This window comes from Vipera ursinii (assembly GCF_947247035.1).
Source record: "Vipera ursinii genome assembly, chromosome: 5".
NCBI classification, from domain to species: Eukaryota; Metazoa; Chordata; class Lepidosauria; order Squamata; family Viperidae; genus Vipera; species Vipera ursinii.
This window is the reverse complement of record NC_139518.1, coordinates 37087217-37112527: the sequence shown is the minus strand read 5'-3', so window position 1 is coordinate 37112527 and position 25311 is coordinate 37087217. Positions and strand designations below refer to the sequence as shown.

General features: G+C 37.2%; 1 protein-coding gene across 1 annotated transcript in view; it reads left to right on the top strand.

The window, feature by feature from the left end:
* Positions 1-2506: 2506 nt before the first annotated feature.
* PASK (PAS domain containing serine/threonine kinase) overlaps positions 2507-25311 on the top strand; it is a gene marked incomplete at its 5' end in the record, with an annotated part of 32913 nt that continues 10108 nt past the window's right edge. Inside the window, 12 exons of the mRNA XM_083363280.1 lie at positions 2507-2672; positions 3340-3575; positions 5150-5320; positions 7618-7758; positions 8308-8442; positions 8653-8964; positions 9718-9868; positions 13184-13355; positions 16799-17751; positions 18767-18948; positions 20977-21144; positions 25053-25178. Of these exons, the coding sequence (XP_083219406.1) occupies positions 2507-2672; positions 3340-3575; positions 5150-5320; positions 7618-7758; positions 8308-8442; positions 8653-8964; positions 9718-9868; positions 13184-13355; positions 16799-17751; positions 18767-18948; positions 20977-21144; positions 25053-25178 (2913 nt within the window). The remainder of the gene's footprint in view (positions 2673-3339; positions 3576-5149; positions 5321-7617; positions 7759-8307; positions 8443-8652; positions 8965-9717; positions 9869-13183; positions 13356-16798; positions 17752-18766; positions 18949-20976; positions 21145-25052; positions 25179-25311) is intronic.

The window sequence follows — 25311 nt, the reverse complement described above, 5'->3', positions numbered from 1 at the left end:
AGTTAGGATGAGAGGTTTCCAGTATGGTAGAAAAATGGGAGTTTGTTTTGAACCCTAATTTACTAATGATGATTATGTGTCATCAAGTTGGTGGGACTCATCACAACAACAGAAGATAGATTTTCTCCAGGATGATCTGTCCCTAACCTGGTCCTTCAGCCCTGTTGTGTTGCCTCATTGTGGTAAGGAGGAGGCATGATGAAGAACCATGGAAGTGTTTACTACAAATATATATTCCCAGCAGAGGTGAACACCATCCCAGTTGCTTGAAGCAGATGATCACTTGAGTGAACAGCAAAGGCATTGTTTCGTACTGCACAGAAGAAAGCAATGGAAAACCACCCCTGTATTTTATTAAAACCCATTTCGATAGATGATCTGAACATTGTTGCAAATCTAAAATGTGCTGTTTCTGAAGTTTTAATCAAGCAATCTATTTACAAACACTAAGGTACGTTTTAATATTTAAAAATAAACATTGGAAGTACATGACAACCCTGTATCTAATTTTATATGTATTTAAATTTGTTTGCTTTTCCATACTTTAAAATGTATTATTTTCTATGCAAAAAAGGGGAAAAAATAGCCATGTTGTGTTACATTCAAAAGTTAATTCATCTGAAGTTAAATAATTAAGAGTGGATTCAAAAAAATAATCTTTACAAAAGTTCTAATATGATTCAGTACTGGATTAAAAGAAACATAGAAGCTGCCTCATAGTAAATAAAATGTTTGGTCCAATTATCGTTTTCTGGAAGTAGTCCCCAGAATTTCATACTGCACCATTTTTTGGAAGCTTATTACTTATTTAGATGATGAGAACATGACAGAAGATAAGTAAACATATATACACACAACTTATTTTGGAAGCTAATAGCATTTTACTCATTTGTCTGAATTCAGAATGAAGCAGTGGTGGCCTATTGTGTACTTAGGTGAAAGATAATTGGGTATAGGGATGTTGATTAAATTGGGGGGGGGGGAAATCCTGGAGAAAGGTAATGGCAAACAACCTGCCAATTATTACTAAGAAAGCTGTATCATGTGCTCACGAAATCACGAAATCAATTTGTCTTGGAGCCTTCCCCCCCCTTTTTTATGGATGCTTTTGTTCTTAAACTGTTGGAAGAAAATTCCCAGTGAAAAATTCTCAATTACATCTCGAGTCTTTCTTAGAAAGGCTAGAAAATCAATGCTGTAATTTTTTGAAAAATATGATATGGTTCTTTTAGTTTTGTTATAGAAAGTGGATGAAGCTCCACGATAGTTTAAGCTATATTTTTAGACGATAAAATGCCACCCACGACGACTATTATTTACGCTGTAATAAATTAAAGCATAAGCCCTCTACGGAGGGTTAAGAATACCGCTCTTTTTCCTGGGAAAGAGATTGAAATATGCGGACAAGATCTGAATAGATGAGTTTCCTCCGTGCTCTACCGAACAGAACCCGCTTGTCGCGTCCCTAGCAACAATTTGCGCGGGATCTTTTTGTCTTTGAACGTCGTGGAAACTCCACCCCTCAGAATTGGTTGGGTTATCGAACTGTCGGCTTCTAGTTCCGTCGCGTTGCTTGGCTCCTCGTGTAACTGAGTAAGTCATTCTCCGCCTACTCGGCTCGGACTGAACATTTCCCGCTCGGGCAGGCAGTTGGGTAAGTTACTCCGCAGGAGTAGAGGCGTTCTGATGATTGGGGGGGAGGGGGGAAAAACTCTTCTATGGTTTGTTTTTTTTAGCATCAAAGAAAATCTCGTATGATAAAATGAAAGGGATCCTATCAGCCTACGTGTAGCGAGCTGCTCCTTCATAGTTGAGCAGCCGGCTACCAGAGGCACCCTGCCATCTCCTGCGCTTGTCGAGGAGCCTTCTGGTGTAACTAACCACCAGTTGCACTTGAAAACAGTTCCATTTGTGTTAGTGTGCTCCTGACGGAAGGTGTCCAATTGCTCCTCGGGGTTCTTCACCGCTGTCAGGTTAATAGAAACTAGTTGAGATGCCAAATGCATCACCTCTGTGCCATTCTCCACCCCTTCCAGATTGTAACTTATCTTTGAAGTCATTGCCCCACTATGCATTCCTGGCTGGGAAATGGGGTCCCCGCCCCACTACAAATTCCTGGCTGGGATGCTTAGAAAATGAATGCAAATTTAGTAATGAATTTTGTGCTAAGTTGGACTTAACCTGAACACATGCTTTCTTTGTCCTCTGACATTATACAGCTCGCAATGAATGATTTTTTCAGGCATATCTTAATTCTTCCTTTTCCTGTGGTTTTGTATTCTGCTATGCTTACTATTTTCCTCATTTTCTTTTCCTGAAAAGTGGTGTCAGAAGCACCACATTTGCTTGCTATTTTGGCAATTCAATTCTACTAGTAGTCTCCTTTTTATAAATACCTCAGAATCCTGCTGATTTGAAAGAATATGTCCAGTCCTAGATATCCAATACTGTTCTGTTTCAGAGCCTGGAGTTTCTGTGAAGAACTTCCTGTAGTTCACCTACAAGCATGACAGATAAGGAGTTTATAACTTCTAAAGAGATCATTTCAGGCCCCTCTGTCTCCGTGACTGAGCCTGGGATCTGTGAAGAACTGAGCAAATCTTTTCCCTGGACAAATAAGAAAAGGAAGAGTTGGCTTTCAAGGCTGTGTAAGAAAAAAGCATCTTTGTCAGGTGATTACTTTGCCTAGCAACGAATATAAAGTAATTGTTAATTAAAAATAGTAACTACTGAACAGAAGATATTCTTTCTTAGCAGATTTTCTGGAGAAAGAAAATAACAGAGTGGTTGGGAAAAGACTGAAGGTTTATAAATACAGTAGAAAACTCTTCTGCATTCTTTCTAAACTTCTATGAATAATACTATAGTTCAATTATGCATTAAATGCCTTGTCTAAAGCACTTCAAAGGAGTGGAAACTAGAGAATAAGAAATTGGCTGTAAATAGATCTGAAGGAGATAGGCAGTTTAGAAACAGGAAATGTAAACAAACAAGCAAATAGCTATTTTTAAATCACAGATTTAAAATGTTATTTTTGTCCTTTTAAGGCAGGCATGTCAAACTGCCAGCCCACGGGCTGGATGCATCATGCCAAAACTGTGCCCATCCCATTGCCGGCAATGGAGAAAAAGTTGTGATACGTTGTGCGATGTCACATGATGTCACGAGTTTGACATGCCTGGTTTAAGGTATTAACCGAGGCAAACATTTCTTGCTAAACTGTCTGAACAATGTTTTCCTATCATTTTATTTTTTAATAAAGTTGATACTTTGTAAAATTGTCTTGAAAGCTTTAATTCTAATATTTGTGCATCTATGCTTTTTTCTTTTTCTTTTTAGAAAATGGATGGAATTCCTACTGCTTATCTTCATTAGCGGCCCGGAATATTTGCACTGGAAAACTTCATAGCTCTTTGGATCATTTGGAAACTGCTTCCTTTTGTTGTTCCATATGTAGCACCTCTTCTTGTTCTCTCTTAAATGCACTGACTTGGGGAGAATCCATTCAGGCACTGTCAAGTAGTATCCGTAACCCAAACAAAGCTATCTTCACTGTGGATGTTAGAACAACTGAGGTACTAAATGGATTTGCTTAATGCCACTGGTGTATATATACAGATTCCATAGATATGAAATTCTATTGTATTTACAGAATGTATTGTACCACAATCATTTGAATAATTCCCAAATTTTATTAGGGATGTTTGTACACAAATTTTATTAGGGATAAAATTTGTGGGAAAAGATTAAAAGAAAAGCACATCTTTTATGTTCTCATTGTACAATACTGATTTAGTTATACTGTAAAATGTATAATTAGGGGCAGAAAATATTAGATCTTATTTCATACTTCCCAAAGGACCCTTTGTAAATCTTATAGCTTTCTATGATATACAAGGTATATTAAGGATTTCCCCCCATCAATATTAAGTGTAACCATTAGAAAGTTCTCTTTGGAAAAGCAGTTAGAGAATGTTTTATATATTAACTTTTAATTTTGGAGCAGAGGATCTGTTACAAATACATTTTGAAAATGGAATAATATCCACGTCAATTTTTATTTCTTCAATAATAGATATTTTGGAGTAAGTTGGGCCACATTTATAACTAGCTCTGTACAAGAAATGAAAATAAAATGGGACTAGCTTTACTTTGTTAATAACTATAGTTGGCTTGCCACTTCATTGTTAAAAGCCAATTAAGTATTTTTACCAAAATGCTACTGCCTGGATTTAACACCCATAAAATTGCAGCTGTCTGATTACTCATTTGTTAGTATTTGCTGGTTATTTAAGCTTTTAGTACTTACTGAAGACATGTTTGTAAACAAAACTGCAATGATATGTTAATGAGTACTGATTTTTAATTTTATAAATAAACCATCTGAGTAGGCTAAAAATTCTGTGACTCGATTCACATATGCTACACAATTGATTTGGGCTTAGTATATGCAACAAATTCATCCAATTATTATTAGTTCAATAAACAGGCCATATTTAGATATGTGAATAGATGTAAATGATAAAGCAATAATTACTGAAGTTCATCTCATGATATATTTTGTACTCTATCTAGAAACTATTAAGATTATGTTCATGTTACCTGTAATTAACAGTGATTAATTCAGCCCAATTCACCTGAAACACTGGAATATGAACTAAACAAATCACGAACTAAAATTAGGCTGATACAACAGGCTAAACTAGAACATAGTTTTAATTTATTTTAAAAATTATTACACATGCTAATGATTTATTTAATATCACATTTATTAATTAGTGTTACTTTTGAATAAATATATATATATATATATATATGTATATACTTATATATAGTACTTGTGTACTATTAGAACACATTGGAATTCAATCCCAGGACACTAGCTTTTTATTTGTGCCCATCACTTGCCATAGAATCAAGTCAAGAAATCTTCAATTCAAATTTGACTGAATAGATGCTTCTATTTAATTTCCTTCACAAAATATGGAAATAATTTGCTACTATTTGCTTTTTGAATAGTTTTGCCTTATCAAACTAATGTACTGTATCTGTATTCCTTGGAGGTCTCCTATCCAAATATAAAGAAAGCCCAACTGTGCTTAGTTTCAAAGCCCATCAGAAGATAATTTTTCTTGTGGTTTTTTTTTAGATTCTAGTTGCAAATGATAAAGCCTGCAAGATTCTTGGATATAGTGCCCAGGAAATGATTGGACGGAAATTATCTGAAATGATTTCAAAATCCAACTGGGATATTGTAGAAGCTCTGAAAGAAGGATACAATGATCTTGAAGAACATGGACCAGTAATTCCAGGAACAGTGGTGTGTGATTTCAATTAAATATCTTACACCAGAAATATGCTTATCAGTATTTCAATTGCTTTTCTATCACAGAAGCCTTAGGAATCTATAGTAATCCTGCTTGTTTCAATATAGATTTGCCTATGTTCAGATTTATTGATGATGAATTTATAGGTTTGGCATTTAAACTTCTAAAGCTATAATAGAAGTAAAACAATGTGTTTGCTTTATATGTAGTAGGCATGTAGTAAAGATAATGTGCCTTTGTTTAGTATTTCTCCATCGTACTAGAAAAGTCTGAATGTGCTTAAATATCCTGTACATAGGAGATCATGTATTGTAAGTACATGCAATGTGATGCTGATTTTTTTTTATATCACCAGAGCACAAATAACTCAAGAGGACAAATATCTATGATTAATACTCATCTAGACCAGGGGTCCCCAACCTGTGGGCTGTGGCCCACTATTGGGCCCTGGACAATGGGCCGCATGAAGGTATCACCAGTGCACGCACGGGTGTGCTTACACTCATCCCCCACACTTGTGCTAGAGCCGCTGTGAGTGTCCCTCAGCACTAGCATCCTGAGTGTCCCACCAGCAGTAGAGTCTTCTCAAGCATCCTGCTGGCGTTAGCACCACCCCACCCCAAGCATCCCACTGGCGCTAGCTCCGCCTTGTGCCAAGCATCCCGCCAGCACTAGAGCCACCCTGAGTGTCCCGCCGGCACTAACATCGCACTGAGCATCCTGCTGGTGTTAGCGCCGCCCTGCCTCAAATGTCCCACTAGTGCTAGCGACGCTCCATTCCAAGAATCCTGCCAGCACTAGTGCCACCCTGAATGTCCCTCTGACACTAGCACCGCGCCAAGCATCCCACCGGCACTAGTGCCACCCTATTTGTGGCATTCGCACTCATGTGGCTCTGTTTGCGCATATGCTCGCACGTGGCCCATTTGTATGTGCACACACGTGTGTAACAGTGCCTGCCTCCCTTTCCGGGCTGCCAAACCAAAAAGCTTGGGGACCTCTGATCTAGACTGTTAACAAATATATCATACCCTCAGAATTAGCTATATTAAATAATTTTTTTAAATAATGTGGTCCTTTTTTTGATAAAGAAGCATGAGTAGCTCATAATCTTTTTAAATCTTTCTCTACTGATGACAATCAGACAGAATTGGCTTGTTCTGTTTTTCTGTATTTCACTGTGAACATTAAATTCCCCTAGTTATTCTACAGCAGATCAAATTTCTTTTAAAAATAGTGCTACCAAGCGAGTTGAAAAGCTGGCTATTTTGTTGAGAATTTCACATACACATAGAGCTACATTTGCTTTGATATATTAGTCAGAAATGTAAGATGTGAACTGTGTCCCTACAAAACCAATAAAAATTCTTGTGGTCTCTGAAGGACATATTTGTTGCATAAGCTTTCCACAATAAGAGGAATTAGTCTGACTTGTGTACTATATCCAGTAAGAGATATAGTAGAAATTGATCAATCTGGAAATCTTTGCTCTATTTTATGTCAACTGATATGCCTAAAATATTCAGTCCTGTTCATCCTGCATAATCAGAAATAAATCTCCCTGGATTTTATACATTTATTCTTGACCTGTAAACAAAGATCTAATCTTAAGGTTCCTAATTGTTATTGCTTGTACCTGACTTAATTCACATTATACTTGCTTCTCTGATAAATTTGAAGTGGGATAATATAACTGATGATAATTTGTAAATTTGTAGTGATAATTATTGCAAATTTATGTGTCTTTAATTTAAAACAGTGGTTCTCAGACTGGTCCACGGATCCCTGGGGGGCTGTGATGTTACAGAGGGTCCACAAAGTCTTGAAGAAATGCTATAATATAAATCATAATTCTTGGTAGTCTGTATCCACAAAAGGTATTTAAAGGGGGTCCATGGTGAGGAAAAGGTTGAGAACCATTGACTTAAAATATTCAAAAACTGCTATTCAAATATGTAAAATTTTGATATAATTCCTTGTAGGATATGTCTTAAATCATCTACCGTATATAAATATCATAACTCAGGCATCTTAAATCTTGGATAACCATGGCAAACTTGTATATATAAAGTTAATTATGGTGTAGTCATCTGGAAATAAAACTATTTTGATAAAACTTGCTAAAGTAATTTTCATATAATTAATGAAAATTCATATCTACAAATATCAGTGCATATATTCATTAACATTGAATATGGATGAAGTATAGAAACGCATTCTAAAAGACAGTGTTTCCAAATGGCCTGTATAAACCTGCAGTTTAGAAAGCTAACCTGTATTTTATCACCAGGTAGATGCCATTTCCCAAAATAACGAAAAGATCCCTGTCACTATGTGGACAAGAAAAATCAAAGGCCATTGCAGTCAGTACTGTGTTGTTGTTTTGGAGCCTGTGGAAAGACTTTCTGCTTCCGTTTTCTTCAAAAGTAATGTGAGTAAGCTGCAAAATAATTGAATGGAAATGACAGAAACAAGCTTGCTTCTTAACATGGAGGTCAGTCCTCATGTTAGCCAACTTTATAAAAGAAAAAAAACACAGGAATGTGCTTAGCTGTGTTGTCTTATAATTGTACACAAGAACCATTGTTCCTGAAATAGTGCAGTGGAACTGAAATTCTTTAAATAAATGATTTGATAACTATACAGCTATCTTGATGTTTGTTGATGTGAAGCAGTTGTACCAAATATGTCTATGATTCATGGAAGTAAATGAGACTTTTTTCTTTAAATGTTATTGTTGCCCTCTTCTACAAAAGCATGGTATAAATATTTTAAGTAAACTTACTATAAAAATTAGACATTGCAGGATATAGAATCAGTGTGGAAGTTCATCTGTCTCAAAGTAGTTTTTCTAGGCTCTATTCCCTAAATCAACAGCCCAACTATATCGTGTTTGGTCAGTTTAATACTGCTATAAAATCAGTGCTTTAGAACTGAATGCCTACCATTTATAATGCAAATGTTGAACTCTCATATTAAGGGAGAGATTACTTCTTGTGATCCCCTTTTTGCTCACCTTCATGGATATTCATCATCAGAAGATGTGGTTGGTCACTACATAAAAGATTTGATACCTTCTATTCAACTTCCTGCACCTGGGAAAAAAATTCCAAAGGTACCATTAAGTTTATTACAGACAATTATTGCCTTGAATGAATAAATGAATGAAAGAATGAAATGATTTTTACATAAAATAATGTTTGGGTTAACTCAAACTATATGATAGTAATTTGAAACCTTTACTCTTCGTTTTCTAGCCTTTGTCAATGGAAATTTTAGTAGCTTAGATTTGCATTGTTATATGATTGTAGCTTTCTTCTTTCAGAATATCAAAATTCAGAGATCTGTTGGCCGAGCAAGGGAAGGAACAACATTCCCCCTCAGTTTGAAACTGAAAGTAAATCCCCCTGTTGATGAAGTTATTTCAGTATCAGATGACCCTCTACCAGCTTTGGATGTTGAAGCTTTGGAAAACAGCACATCTTTACCAATAGATTGTTGCTTCTGTGCTACCATCTGGGTGTTCACAACTATCAGCGGATTGGTAACCGTTCAGGCAGATGGCACAATTTATGGGATTAACAATACCTTTTCCCTAATGCTTTTTGGTTATGAGAAGAAAGAACTATTAGGCAAGGTAAAAATCTTATATTTCTCTGCAGAAAAAGTTTTTGTATAGTACAGTCTTTCCTAGAAAGGTATCCTCTTCAAAATTGTCCTTAGCTTCAATTGCCAGATTTCTAGTATTTTATTATATTATCCATTGTCTAATCCCATGGTGTTTGGAATGTCTACAAATTAGAGTCCAATTCATTTGAGGCCCATCAAATTGAGAAACTGGTGCTGATAAATATTGGGGATTTTGACAGGCCTTTAATTGCAGAGCAGGGGTCCCCAACTCCTGGGCCACCGACTGGTACCAATCCATGGCCTATTAGGAACCAGTCATAAAGCGAAAGCAAAACTATCCCCCCACCCCCCTTTCCGGGTCCATGGAAAAATTGTCTTCCATGAAACTGGTTCCTGGTGCCAAAAAGGTTGGGGACCGCTGATTTAGAGCAGTTCATTCTTGAGCACTCAATTTTTTTTTTTACAATCATGGCCAGAGATTGATGAGCTATAAGTAGATAAGATCTGAGAGTTTAAGATTGGGAAAGACTGTTTTTGATACCAGGTGTCTGGTAATTAAATTACCAGAAATATTTTATTTATTTTAGTTAAAGAATGGGAAAACTTTACTTTTACGTTTCCAGCAGCAAGTTGCATTTTACAGTAGCACTCTATGTACATCTTTTTTAAAAAAATAAATAAAGAAAGAATTGGTTACTATTAATTGCCACAGAAAAAGAGGAAAGGGATGAATTTTATAATTTCTCATTTTCTATTATAGAATATCACATTCTTGATTCCTGGATTTTACAAGAACATGGATAAGACTGATTCTTCTTTGCAACTCCCACAGTCTAGAGAAAGCTATGTGAATGCAGAAAACATGAATTCCTCTGAAGGAATGCAGAAGGATGGATGTGCTATTGGGAAAGGTAACTTTTATTCACAGATATAAAGATATGGAGATATGGAGCAGTGGGCTAATGCCTCCTTAAGTAACACCAGCTGCCTGCAATTAGTGCAGGTTCGCATCCCACCAGGCTCAAGGTTGACTCAGCCTTCCATCCTTCCGAGGTAGGTAAAATGAGGACCCAGATTGTTGGGGGCAATAAGCTGACTTTGTAATAATGCCGCTTGGGGGGGCAAAAGCCCTAATAAGCAGGCATATACCGTACATAGAATGAAGGCTATTGCTAAGCACATTGATTTGTGCTTCTTAGATTGTAAGCCACCCTGAGTCTTCGGAGAAGGGCGGGATATAAATGGGATTTAAAAAGAAAACATTGTTCACCCAAAATAATGTTTTTAATAGATTTAATAGTTTGGCATCAGATTTTATAGTGGCGGGATGTTAACATACTATATTCAGAACTTATCAATTAATAATACTGGGATTTAAGTTAGTCATGGCTATGTTCCATTGATTTCAAGGCATCTAATCTAATTTAATCTATAAATAATCCAGGATTCAACTTCCTAGTTTTTATTTTATTCTCTAAGGCAAATCCATTTATAAAAAGATTTTTTTTCGTATGCAGACTGACTTTTAATTGCACCCTTGATATTGGGAACTGTCATCACTATTAGAATCAGTATATCTTTGAGGTATATAATGCAGGGTGATTGTCAGTGAGCTCTAACTGCATTAAAAGACAATTCTGACTAAAAATATAGAATATTTACAGTTAGTCCTCAACTTACAACCATTTGTTTAGTCACCATTCGAAATTACGATGGCAATGAATATATATATATATATATATATATATATATATATATATATATATATATATATATATATATTTGTTTTCTGAGGTTTTCGCGGGTGCCTGTATGTGGATACTTGGTTTTTCGGGTTTTTCCCGCGTAGAATTAAAGGTGTAGGCGCAACGTTTCGACGGAATCCCATCCGTCATCATCAGGCTTCTGAAGAAGGAAGCAGAAGCCTGATGATGACGGATGGGATTCCGTCGAAACGTTGCGCCTACACCTTTAATTCTACGCGGGGAAAAACCCGAAAAACCAAGTATCCATATATATATATATATATATATATATATATATATATATATATATATATATATATATATATATATATATATATATATATATATATTTGTGTGTGTGTGTGTGTGTGTGTGTTCTGAGGTTTTCGCGGGTGTTTGTATGTAGATCTTTGGTCATTCGGGTTTTTCCCCACGTAGAATTGAAGGTGTGTATATATAGATAGATAGATAGATAGATAGATAGATAGATAGATAGATAGATAGATAGATATCCTTTTCTCACATAGCCATTGCAACATCCCCAATTCCCCATGGTCATGTGATCAAAATTCAGACACTTGGCAACTGGCATGTATTTATGAGTATTGCAGTGTCCTGTGGTCATGTGATCACCTTTTGCAACCTTCTGACAAGCAAAGCCAATGGGGAAGTTAAAAACCATGTTACTAACTTAACAACTGCAGCGATTCACTTAACAACTGTGGCAAAAAAGGTGAAATGGGTCATGTGGTGACCAAAACGATGCAATATTCCAAATGTGGCCTTACCAAGGCATTATAAAGTAGTATTAACACTTCACGTGATCTTGATTCTATCCCTCTGTTAATGCAGCTGCAGCACATTGCTGCCTCATATTTAAGTGATTGTCTGTTAGGACTCCAAGATCCCTCACAGTTGTTATTATTATTATTATTATTATTATTATTATTATTATTATTATTATTATTATTATTATTAAGCGAGGTACCACCTATATTGTACCTGTGCATTTGGTTTTTCTTGCCTAAACATAGAACCTTACTTTTTTCACAAATGAATTTCATTTTGTTAGATAGCGCCCAATGTTCAAGTCTGTCAAGATCATTCTAAATCTTAAGCCTATCTTCTGGAGTGTTGGTTATTCCTGCCAGCTTGGTGTTGTCTACAAATTTGATGATTTCCCCATCTATCCCCTCATCCAAATATTGATGAAGATGTTGAAGAGTCCTGGGCCTAAAACAGAGCCTTGGGGTATCCCACTGTAGTCCATTGAGGACTTCACATTGAGTGCAGTTGGTCAGCCAGTTATGAATCCATCTGGCGGTGATGCTGTCTAACCCACATTTTTCTATCTTATCAAGTAGTAGGTTGTGGTCAAATGCCTTACTGAAGTCCAAGTAAATTATATCCACAGCATTCCTCTTGTCCACTAATTTTGTCACCTGGTCAAAGAATGCAGTAAGATTTGTCTGGCATTATCTGTTTTTGACAAACGCATGTTGGCTTTTGGTTATGACTTTTTGCCTCTAACTGTTCGCTGATTCGTTGTTTATCTTTTCCAGAATCTTCCCAGATATTGAGGTCAGGCTGATGGGTCTGTAGTTTCTTGGATCTATTTTTTTCCTTCCTTTTTTGAAGATGGGAACTACATCAGCTCTTTTCCAGTCCTGTGGTAATTCCCCGGTGCTCCAGGATGCTTGAAAGATATAGTTCAGTGGTTCTGAGATCACATCTGACAGTTCCTTCAGAACCTTCAGATGTAATTCATCTGGTCCTGGTGATTTGAACTCATCTAGGGTGGGCCGTGCTCACTTACCATTTTCTTGCCTGTTTTGATTTGTATTCCTAACCTGCTTTTTTATGGTACTTTTTTGATAGGTTGGACAGTTTTTCCCCCTCTGTATAAAGATGGGTGCAAAAAACCAGTTAAGTACTTGTGCTTTCGCCCTGTTGCTTGTCACCTTCTTGCTACTTTCCCCCACTAATGGACAAATTTCCTTGACTTTTTTCTTAATTTTTACATGTTGAAAGAAGCTTTTTTTTGTTATTTTTGACTTTCGTCTCAAGCCTTAGTTCATTTTGAGCCTCAGCTTTTCTCACTTCATTTTTGCCAGCTTGGGCTATTTGCTGATATTCTGCCTTAGTTATGTGCCCCTCTTTCCACTTTTTATATTATTGTTATTACACTTATTTAATATTTCTATTAATTTATATATTAATTATATTATTATAAAATAAATAAAAAATAAACCTTGTTTGGCTTAAAACATAAGATTTTCTTGGAAAACTATTAACCCGTTGGAATGCATGTCATGAATAGCTTTCAAACTTCCTTCCTAAATTTAAATTGCATTATAAATACTTAAGCGTTTAATTGTCATTATTACACGTGCCATATTTCATGTGTAAAGTGGCATTAGAGCCTCTTGGGGCATATTTTGCTGAAAGGATTATTGCCTATACTGTTTTCTTCCGATGCAGTCACCAGTTCATTCTTTGTTGGAGACATGGATTTACCAGATCTGAAGGAACAACAGGAATTAGGGAGGAATGGAGCTGAGCTTCCACCTAGAAAGGAAATCCAGCTGGAAAGTTTGAGAAATGTGTCCTGTGCTCTGCTGCCTCCTGCAGTGGTATCTGCATCCCTAATTAGGTAGGTTTCATATGCATGAGTCTGTTTTACTGTTCCCATGCTGGAAAAGTTATATCATAGGATGGAAGGAGTGGGAGATTCTGTCTCTTTAAATAACAAAGGTAGAGAGCTTAATGTTACAGGAAAAACAGTCTAGTAGCAATGGTTGTTGTTCAGCTGCTAAGTCGTGTTTTACTCTGTGACCCCATGGAGGGTCTTATCTTTCACTGTCTCCTGGACTTGCCCAAATTCCTGTTCATTGTGTCAATGACACTATCTAACCATCTCATCTTCTGCCATCCCCTCCTTTTGCCTTCAGTCTTTCCAACATCAGAGTCTTTTGGTGGCCAAAGTATTTGAGCTTCAGCATCTGTCCTTCCAAAGAACAATCAGGGTTGATTTCCTTTAGAATTTACTGATTTGATCTCTTTGAAGAACAAAGGATTCTCAAGAGTCTTCTCCAGCACCACAATTTGAAAGCATCAGTTCTTCAGCGCTCAGCTTCCTTATGGTCCAACTCACAGCCATACATTACTACTGGGAAAACCATAGCTTTGATTATATGGACCCTTGTTGGCAAGGTGATGTCCGGTTTTAATATGCTGTCTAGTTTTGCCATATCTTTCCTCCCAAGGAGGTAACATCTTTTAATTTTATGGCTTAAGTCACCCTGATGCTCTTTGGTTTCTCTTCACTTTCTGCCATTAGAGTGGCATTGTCTGCATATCTATGGCTGTTGATATTTCTCCCAGCAATCTTAATTCCAGCTTGTGATTCATCTGGCCCAGCATTTTGCATGGTGTACTCTGCATATAATTTAAATAAGCAGGGTGACAATATACAGCTTTCTCATACTCCATTCCCTATTTTGAACCAATCCATTGTTCCATGCCTGGTTCTAATTGTTCTTGACCTGCATGTAGATTCTCAAGAGACAGGTAGGGTACTCAGATATTCCCATTTCTGTTAAGAACTTGCCACAGTTTTATTGTGAGCAGTCAATAAAACAGAAGCAGATGTTTTCTGGAACTCCCTTGCTTTTTCCATAATCCAGTGAATGTTGGCAAATTGATCTCTAGTTCCTCTACCTCTTTAAAACTCAGCTTGTATTTCTGGTAGTTCTCAGTTCACATACTGCTGAAACCTAGCTTGAGCCGGGGTGGTGCAGTGGCTAGAATGCAATAGTGCAGGCTAATTCTGCTGACTGCTAGCTGCCAGCAGTTTGGCAGTTTGATTCTCACCGGCTCAAGGTTGATTCAGCCTTCCATCCTTCCGAGGTCGGTAAAATGAGGACCCATTTGGAGGCAATATGCTGACTCTGTAAACCATTTAAAGAGGGCTGTAAAGTACTATGAAGTGGTATATAAGCCTAAGTGCTATTGCTATAGTATGCTCTTAAGCGTGACCTTGCTAGCATGTGAAATGCGTGCAATTTGTACAGTAGTTTCAACATTCTTTGGTATTGCCCTTCTTTGGGATTGGAATGTAATTGACTTTTTCCAATCAGTGATCATTGTTGAGTTTTCCAAATTTGCTGGCATATTGAATGTACCATTTTATCAGAGGTGTGATTTTTGCTAATTCTGCATTGGCCAGATCTCCCAATTTGTGTCATCTCCCAATTTGATAATAAACTCATTAATCCTATTTTCTAGATCAGGGCTTTTCAACCTTTTCACCCATTGTACCACTTTTAGGATATGGCAACATCCGAGTACCACCAGTCGCCTAGCAAGGTGTCAAAAACTTGATGACCAAAAAAAAAAAAAGGAAAAAAGTGATGAAGTACAGGTAGTCCTCGACTTACAACAGTTCGCTTAATGACTGTTCGAAGTTAAAATGGCACTGAAAAAAGTGCCCCCCAAGCCACAGCCGAGCAAGACACCTGCCTGCCTGCCCGGCAGTGCTCTTCCTCCAATCTGAGGTTTTCATTGTTGTGAGCATTTCTGTTGAGAATTGGGAGCGATGGTGGGGTGAGGGGTGTTTGGTTTTTATTCCCCCTGTCTGCTGGGTGGTTGCAGCAGGTTTTGGTCATTTCACATGACCCTGGGACACTGTGACTGTCATAAATATGAATCAGGCACTGATCCTGGCGCTTCCACTGAGCCCTGACAGCCCTGCAGTTCCAGCCATCTTCACTCAGGCTTGTGTGGTGCTGCCACCGGTTCAGCTCATTCCCCTCCCCCGCTACCACTTTTCTAAGATGGTTGCGTACCACCTGCCAGGTGCCAATGTACCATAGGTGGTACCCGTACCACTGGTTGAAAAGCCCTGTTCTAGATTGTTAATAAAAATGTTGAGTAATACTGGTCCTAAAACAGATCTCCCTGAACAGTCATTGGTTCCTACTTTCAAATACAGTATTGAGCTATTAATGCTGTCTCTCTGAGTACAGTTAGCCAAATTTACTATAGTGCCACACAAATTATACTTTAACAGTTTGCAGAATCATTTCAAAACTTGCTGAAATCAAAGTAGATTACATCTATAGCATTCTTCTTGTCGCTAGAGTAGTTTTTTCCATCAAAGAAGATAAAATCTGTTTGACGTGATCTCTTTTTTACAAAGTCAGTTGGCTCTCAACAGTCATGTCATTGTTTTCAATGTCGTTATTTAATTGTGCTATGTGAATACATCAGTGAAGATTCTCAGTCACCCAGGAAGAGTTATTTGGAAGTTAAGTCATGGCAACTGGACTTTTTTCTTTTTTAGTCTGAAATGTTTCACTGCTTTTACAAGTAGCTTCTTCAGTCTGTGCTATGTGAATAGTTTTATTAATGCAAGCCAGTGATGGCAAACCTTTTAGAGACCAAGTGCCCAAACTGCAACCCAAAACCCACTGATATATCGTCAGGTGCTGGGTGGGCGTGGCCCGTTGGGTGGGTGTGGCCCATTGGATGAGCGTGGCCGTGGTGGTAACGGCAGACTGGGTGGGACTAAAAAGTTCAATCAATTCCAACTTTGCGAGATCTTTTTTTTCCCTGCGAGAAGTTTAAATTGATTGATTGAACCTTTTTTTTTGCACATGGTGGTGGTGGCCTAAAGCGAAAAGGTTTTATAAAACCCAGCCTAGGACTGGGGTAACGGCATGTGTACCCACAGAGATGGCTCTGCGTGCCACCTGTGGCACGCGTGCCGTAGGTTCGCCACCACAGATGCAAGCCCTTGCATTCTAAAGAAAGAATACAAATAAATTATGGGAGAACATAGTGAGAAAGATACTGGGTTCTTCAAGATAATAAAAGAATCTCTTTTTTTTGCAGCGGAAACCACATACCTAGCAATAATGTGCTAGCTACTAATGAAGCTGTATCTTATGAGAATCTGTATTATGAAGATGGTATTGAAATAGAGACTGGAAAATCTGCTATCTATCAGATAAATGAACTACATGCTCTAAAACAGAATCATTCAGAATCAAATGTATTAGATGATAGAAGTAAACTAAATAATTGCCTTTCCAGAAATACGTATGACCTAATTCAGGAAGAAAATGATAATTTGAATATACAGGATTCTACTTCACCACAAGACATGAAGTACCAGCCTTCCACAATAAGAAGAGGAAGGAAACATTCTCTCCTGGGCAGTGAGACATTTGATAAAAATTTATTAAAAGCTGAATTACAACTTGAGGCAAATGTGCCTTGTGAAGCTGTTCATGGCTCATTTGGAACTCTGTCACCGGATGAGCCAAAGGACGATATAGCATCTAATTCAAGGCAAAGCCATGAAATTCCACACAAAGCTCTAATGAATAGAAGCAGTAGCTTAACTTTTGAGAATAATTTCTTAGAAAGTTCAACTATTGATTCTTCAGTTTTTCTGCCTGCAAAGAAGAGCAATAGTCTTCCTGTACATGGAGGATCATCGAAACTTTATGATGCCTCTATAATTATGGGAAGTGAGAATGTGGGTAGTAACCATTCTATTTGCTGTGGAATGATGAACCTGGGGATTAATGAAGAGGTGAGATCTGACCCATGTGCTGCCTTTGGACCAATAAAACTTTCCTTCTTAGATGCAAAAAATCTCATCCAGTCCCTGGATCAGGCAAATGATATTACAAGTGATCAGTTGGATTTTCTGTTGAATGGTAGCTCTCCATCAGCCAGTCAAAAGGACTTGTTTGTTAATAAGCCTTCTGAGTACTTTGACAGCGATTTCTCTATACTTTGTACTTCAGAACTTGAAAGTGCTGTACCGACTTTGAGGGATGATCTAGAAATTAATTCACTAAAAAGTAATGTTGAATCTCAAGAAGACTTCCTGACATTAAAGCAGCAGCGTATGGTGACACAGATAACATCAACTCCTGTAAAACTAGAAAATGTGCTATCTCCAACAACTTTGAACACTGAAATACTAGAAGGCAGCTATACTGGTAACTGCTACCACCGAGATGGTTCCCGACTCAGTAAGTTAGAAGCAATTGTTACTGCTCTCCCTCTGGTCTTTAATAAATATAGTTTAGAAAGCTACAGGGAATGGGAGTTTGTTATGAAAGGGATGGATATTGAATACCAAAGAAAATTTATGCACACACTATCTAACCATACTAAATGTTAATCTGATTTTGTTAATTTCTCTTGGTTGATAGTATTCCTTGCTTCCTTCCTTATAGACCAATCATAGTATACTCTTGAGTGCCATACCTAAACAGATACTACGACTGGATTAAGAACAATACATAAACAGATATAATCTAAAATCCCTAATCATAGTTAACAACAATCCAGCTATAGGTTTTCTTTTGTTGGTAGGTATAAAATAAATATAGCTTTATAGCTTTTGGAAAACACAAGATCCTAGGGGGGCAATCTAAAATTCTGGTGGGATGCTGGAGAAAGCTTTTGCAAGAATTTGGCTATCTGCCTACTCTTAGGCAAAATTCCAACTTTGCCTTATTTTTTTTATCAAATTTATATTTATAATGTTTGGGGCTGATTAAGTTATTAATGATCTTGACTCACAGCATTGAACAAATCTCAAGGTATTTTGAAAGTCAAAGTTAGCCTTTCCTGCCAGGTAGTCTTCGATGTGTGTTGACTGAGAATTTTAACGGTTATTGTCCCAGCAACTCTAGATCATGCAATATTCAGAAAAGCTGATTAAAGCCATGACTTATTTTAGAATGATATTGTTGAGTAAGAATTTGAGCAGCGTAGTGGTGAAGACACTTGCTTCCTACTCAGAAGGCTGAGAGTTCAATCGTAAGTAGCGGCAGATGTTTCTCTCCTAAGATCCAAAGAAAAAATATCTGCTGCGAACTCCATGTAGGCATCAAGAAGGGCATCTGGTCAGTAAACTCTCAGTTCCATCCAGTTGCCCTGACTCTACCCCAAATTAAGAATCTTATTCTTGGATAAGCGTTGTACCTCTTTTCTCTATCTCATTTTATATGTTTTTATCTTGGTTTAATAATTTTTCAGGCATACTCTTTGAAGTGAAACGTGTGGAATTACATGATCCTGCTGCTCTTTTTTGTATTTGGGTTATGAGAGACTTTTTTCAAAGGCAGAAACAAGCAGCAGCAAAGACACAATTACTTCTTTCTAGCTTGGCCAGTTCCTGCCAAACATTAGATGAAGTCTCAGCTGTTAATTTGTCAGAAGTAAGTATATTGATTTCTATATAATCATAGACATTAACTATTGTAGTTTTTCTTAGTGTTAGCCCAGCCAACCCTGCTCACTGCTGATTTCTGGGAGATGAAGTCTGCATATCTTCCGTTATAAGGAATTCTTGTTTAACCGATAATAGGAATAAAATTTTGAGTGAAACCTACGAGGTGTAATTAAATCATCCAATAGGAAATTATAGCTATAGTCTAGAAAGGGCAGGGACTACATTTTAATGCTAGTCTTTATGCTGAAAAACCTTCCCTGGCTTTCCCGAGAATGGATTATTTAGCTCCTTCTCTAATTCTTAATTTATGGCTCATAAACATCTCTTGCCCCTCTGTTGACCCTTTTTCTTTTTCTTTTAAAGGGTTGTTTCTTTATTCATTGTTTTAATGAATAATGTACCATGTTCGAGTTGTGTTTGTGTTCACTTTTGTATTGTCAATAGGGAAAAACCCAAACTGTCCTAATTACTATATATTGGAATAGGCAGATATCCTAATGATATGAATATGTATGCCCCTGGTACTATGGTGAGCAATAAAACAACTGCAATCTGTTAGGATCCTCTACTTTAGATAAGTGGCTAAGATAAATCTGAATGGGAGTGTATTGCAATAAGAGGTCAGTGCTTTTTCCTTGACCACTGGGTTTTGGCCAAAACTCAGCGCCTGAAAAGATGGAATTCAGACCACCAGATGGCAGTGGAAACCAGGGAATATGCCCTGCTTAATGTGATATTGATTGCTTAGGCCCTAGTCCTTCACTGATAATCCAATTAACTTTCACATCTGTTAAACTGTTAAAATCCTCTAATTAGGGTCAGGTCCCAAGAGTTTGTTGGGAGGATTAATTTGTTTGAAAAAAACTAAAGTTTCTGCAATTAGTTGCTCAATATCTCAGCAAGATGAGGACAGCCATTCTATAAATGAAGTATGTTATAGTGGCTGCAGTAGTACCATCATTATTATAAAAAACAGTGGTCTCGTGAGATTTGGCCACCAGTCCTGGGATGATGTTTTTGTTTTAAAACAATAACACAGTACAGATTTCTTCTTTGAAAAGTTTCAGAAAAGTTGCCTTTTGCTACAGACATAAAATGCATTTCCATTTCCTTGTGCATAGATTTTTTTGTGGGGGACATAGATTTAATTCTCTTTGGAAAGAAACATCATAGGAACACAGAAGATAGGAAACTCAGCATTTATATAATATTTTGGTTTCTTTGCAAAGATAGTGCTCTGCACAATATATGGAGACAGTCTAACCTTCCTGAAATGTTATATATTTACCACATCAGATTCCCAATATTGTAACCCTCAGAAGTGCCTTACTGAATTCAAAATTAGCTCTTTTCCCATTATCTATGTAACATGCCATGACTGCATTGATTTTTCCCTATTTTTGATTCTCCCTGTACTCCTCCCCAACACACACACACACACACACACACACACACACACACACACACACACACGGACATAGAGTTATGTATCTGGAATTCTTAATAGAAGAATAATTTCAACTCACCCTTTCAGTACATTCATCAATATTCTAGGCATTTCTTGGCAGTTTTGCACAATTTGCAAGAAATCTCTAATAAAAGCAGACAGAATTGGATAATAATTTTGGGAGATACAAGGTTTTGCCATTTTAACTAATAACTGAAACTGCCACATTTGCAGGATTATTAGGTATCTGGTAAAATTGGAGCACATTTGGTTAATCTTTGGATGGTTTTAAACAGCATCTACATTATTTATTTATTTATTAGATTGATGCCCTGCTTTAGGATAATTCCTAGGAGCATCCTCTTGAGTTTAGAGTAATAGAATTTATTTCAAAATTAATTAGTGATTTCAAATACAAAAATAGCTCAAAAATATCAACAATTTCAGGACAGCTACAGATTAAAGATTATTTTAATATATTTCCACATTTTCCCTTATTTTTCTCTTCTTTTGGTTGTAACAGTTCACTAAACTGTTATGATGTGCATCAATTCTTTTTTGCTGCAGTTAATCAAAACCACACCTTTATTTGAGAATTCACTAAGAGCTGAAGAATTAGAAAGACTGAAAGCTTGTGAGGGAGGTTACGGAGAGAAATATGATACTCTTACTTTCATTGGAAAAGGAGCTTTTGGGTTTGTCTGGACAGCAAAGTGCAAAATGAACCAAAAAGAGGTAAAAAAGCTATTCACTTAAAGTTGGTAGTCATGTGAGTATTAGCTGCTTGCCATTGTGTGTTATGTTATTTTACGTGTTCTGTGCATTATTAAGAAATATCTTTCTTTTATACTCTGGATGAATACAAATAGTCCTTGCTTACTGATCACTTGTTATATGGCCATTTGAAGTTATGACGGTGCTGAAGAAATAACCAATTTACAACCAATTGCTACCTGTGTAGCACTCCACAGTCAAATGATAATTGAAGAAGAGATTTGAGCAGAATAAGCAGGCATATAATAAGGAATACATATCAAAAGCCACGAGTGCCTTTGACACAGCTAGTGTATTCCTCATTGTGTGTCTGATTACTCTGGTCATAAACTTGGTTGTAACTGGTTGTTGAATGATCAGTAAGTGACGACTACCAGTATTTTGTTTGCAAAATGAAGAAAAGGTATCCTTTGTTTCGTTTTTGTCGGAGCTTTAGCTAAGAGATAGACAAGTAAATTTGATCTGATTGAAAAAAAACCTAAAATGAAAAATAGTCCTAAAGGTGGTTTTCTAAAAGGAAACTGGACCTTATTGTGGTTTTTTTTTTCTTGAAGACGATTTGCTTCTCATGCAAGAAGCTTCTTCAGTTTTCCTCTTCTTGAATGAGAAGCAAAATGTTTTCAAGGAAAAAACCCAAGAAAGTCTAGTTGCCTTTTGGAAAAGCAACACTGGGGCAACCATGAGCTGGATGATTGAGAATCTCCATAGACAAAATGAAAAATAGTATTTTCTACCATAGGTGATAAGTTGTGATGGATAAATCTGATCTTTACAGTAGAGCAAGAGATTTAGGATTCCAAATTATCTAATAATTGTCACAGTAAAAAGCCTGCTCTTTTTAAATTAGTGCACTTTATTAAAGGACTTTTTAGGTAGGAGATTAAGTTTATGCTCAAAGATATCACTTTTTTTCATTCTAAAAAAGTTACCGTATATTTCGGATCATAAGACGCACTTTCCCCCCCAAAAAAGTGGGGGGGGAAAGGAGGTGCGTCTTATGGTCCGAAGGTAAGCGAAAACTCTTGTCTCCCATTCAGTCAACGCCGTCCATCAGCTCCATTGGAGAGATGTGATTGAATGAAGATGCGGAATTCTTCGCCCCTCCCCGCGCGCCCATTTTCTTCCTTTTACTTCGCTGCTAAAGAAATAGTTTTTGCTAAACTAAACCTCATAGGCCAAATCCCAATAATTCTCTGGTTTCGTATTGCTGGCGACTTGCCCCAGCAAAGCTGTGAGTTGTCCCTGCAGGTTTCTCAGCGAAGTTTATCAGAAGTGATTTTCCATTTGCAAGAGTAATAATTGTTTGAAATTGCTTTGGCGTCTTAGAAAACCTATTCAGGGCAAAGAAACTATTGGTACCTTAAATTTTGGCCAGCAGCTGAAGTGCGTTCAAAACCCTTGCAAGAAAGCAGCTTCTCATCCTGGCGGGGTGGGGGAAGGGCGGCAAATAAGTTCTTTGTTTCTAATGCATCTTTTCTTCCTTTCCCCCCCGAACACTTCGCCCCCCCCACATTCCTCGCCTCCCCTTCCTCGGCTCTCAACGCAGCCCTGCTGCGTATACACGTGCACCGAGACACGCAACCCACTGGGTGGAGGGTGAGGGTGGGGAAGCCGGCACGCTGAGCTGCCGACCAGCCAATAGAAATGCAGGTTCCCGATGCGGCGAGGGCAGGGTGCGTAGAGAAAGAATCGTGAGGATTGTTCTCGTGCCGCAGGATAAGTGTGCGTTCGAGGAGAGCTACCGATAATTCACACGTTTGCGGGCTCCCAGCGGAAAAGAGCAGGATGGATTCCTTCTTTCTTTCTTTCTTTCTTTCTTTCTTTCTTTCTTTCTTTCTCTCTCTCTCTCTCTCTCTCTTTCTTTCTTTCTTTCTCTCTCTCTCTCTCTCTCTCCCTTCCTTCCTTCCTTCTTTTCTTCCTTCCACTCTCCCTTCCTTCCTTCCTTCCTTCCTTTCTTTCTTCCTTCCTTCCACTCTCTCTCTCTCTCTTCCTTCCTTTCTTTCTTCCTTCCTTTCACTCTTTCTCTCCCTTCCTTTCTTCCTTCCTTTCACTCTCTTCCTTCCTTTCTTCCTTCCTTCCTTTCACTCTCTCTCTTCCTTCCTTCCTTCCACTCTCTCTCTCTCTCTCCCTTCCTTCCTTCCTTCCTTCCTTCCTTCCTTCCTTCCTTCCTTTCACTCTCTCTCTCTCTCTCTCTCTCCCTTCCTTCCTTCCTTTCACTTTCTCTCTCAAAAAATGTGGCATTAGCAATGCCTTAGATGGAACTGAAGATAATGTCATATATGAAAATAGCGAAGAAGGTGATATAAGTGATTGTGAGCAACAGAGCTTCATAAATTCTGACACTAGTGACGATGAGTTTTTAGGGTTTCCAGAAAACTAGAAAAGTGCTTGAGCCTCTAAGTCTTTCCTCATTTGTTAATGGAAATGATGATGGTTCTTAACACCACCGCTGAGTTTACACTGTTAAACATTACGGTATTTTGCCTTATTATAATAAATATTTTAGTATACTGGTACTATTTGGTTCAGAATATTTTTTTCTTGTTTTCCTGCTCTAAAAACTGGGTGCATCTTATGGTCAGGTGCGTCTTATGGTCCGAAAAATACGGTAAATGACTGAGAGCCACTGTTGTGAACTTGATTCCAAGATTAACTTTAGGAGCCACATTAAAGTTAATATTTTAGATATATTCCAGAGCTTGGCACAAAAGATAATCTGATGAATATGGCATTTGATTCTGATGATTGTATGCATATATGCTTCAAGTAGCAACTTCACGGTGCTACTGATAGAAGAAACTTTTTTTTCCATAGAGTCAGTGGATTTGAACTTATTTCTCAGTGAGATTTTTCATTTTTTTTCTAATAGTGTTTGGGACTAATATAACTTCTGAGTATGTTATTTTCAGCTTAAGTTTGTGCCACAGACAGCGTGAAAAACTCCCACTGCAGACTCATTAAGAAAAATGAAAAAGAATAATAAATGCTGTCTGATTGAAACAGTGTAAAATAAAAACCTAAAATGAAATTTAAAAAATAGAAAAGATTTGCAATTTGAACAAACAGCAGATTTTTTTAAAGAAAATGGAAATAATTGTAATTATTAAAGCAATATCTTATCATGAAAAGAAAATTGAGCAATATTGGGAAATATTCAGATGAGCAGATCTTTAGAAATATGTAGCTTCTTCACTTTTCTTATACTTGTCTAAGAACAAATATTGGGAGTTACTGCATTAGTATTTGGACCAGCGAGTTTACTATATGTTAGAATGTTTACGCTAACTTTTATAAGCTGCAGTGTCTGTAAAATCGCAGGTGATGAATCTTACATTGATTTAAACCAGTATTTCCCAACTTTGGCAATGTATGTATGGACTTCAACTCCTAGAATTCTGAGCAATGGCCATGTTGACTAAGGGATTCAGCCTGCTGAAGTCTATACCTCAAGAAATTTCCAAAATTGCAAAATGCTGATTTAAATCTAAATATTCAATATGTCTAAATAATGAAGTGAAAACATGAACTAGTAAATGCCTACTCAGATAGCATTGCTTATCTTTTTAACAAAGCAAGTCAAATTCAGTTGACTGATTTCTGTTAAATGACTGAATTATTGGGAGGAAAAAGTAATGCAAATACAAAAGCCCTTCCCATGCCATTGTGATATGTGATTCACTCTAGAATTCTTTAAGCAAAACAATAAATATAAAATACATGCCTATTTGAATTGCCATTGTACAGCTTAAGTATATTTTTAAAACTGCTTTATTCTTATATTAACAGATATAGATAACAAATTTAACTTCTTCCTATCCTACCCCATGCAAATTTGGTCTAATTATTCCTTTGCATTTTATCATTCATAGGTCGTAGTGAAATTCATTTGGAAAGGAAGGGTATTAGACTACTGCTGGGTAGAGGATCCTGAGCTAGGGACAGTTACTCAGGAGATTGCTATTCTGAAGAAACTTCAACACCCCAATATTATCAAGGTATAGTAGACCCGTTAGGCAGATATATAAAATGTAACTTCAGGAATTAAACCCCTTTAACTAGTGTATGTGAAACCATTTTATTTGGTCTTAATGGATGATATGTTAGAATATAGCAAATTTCCAAACATGG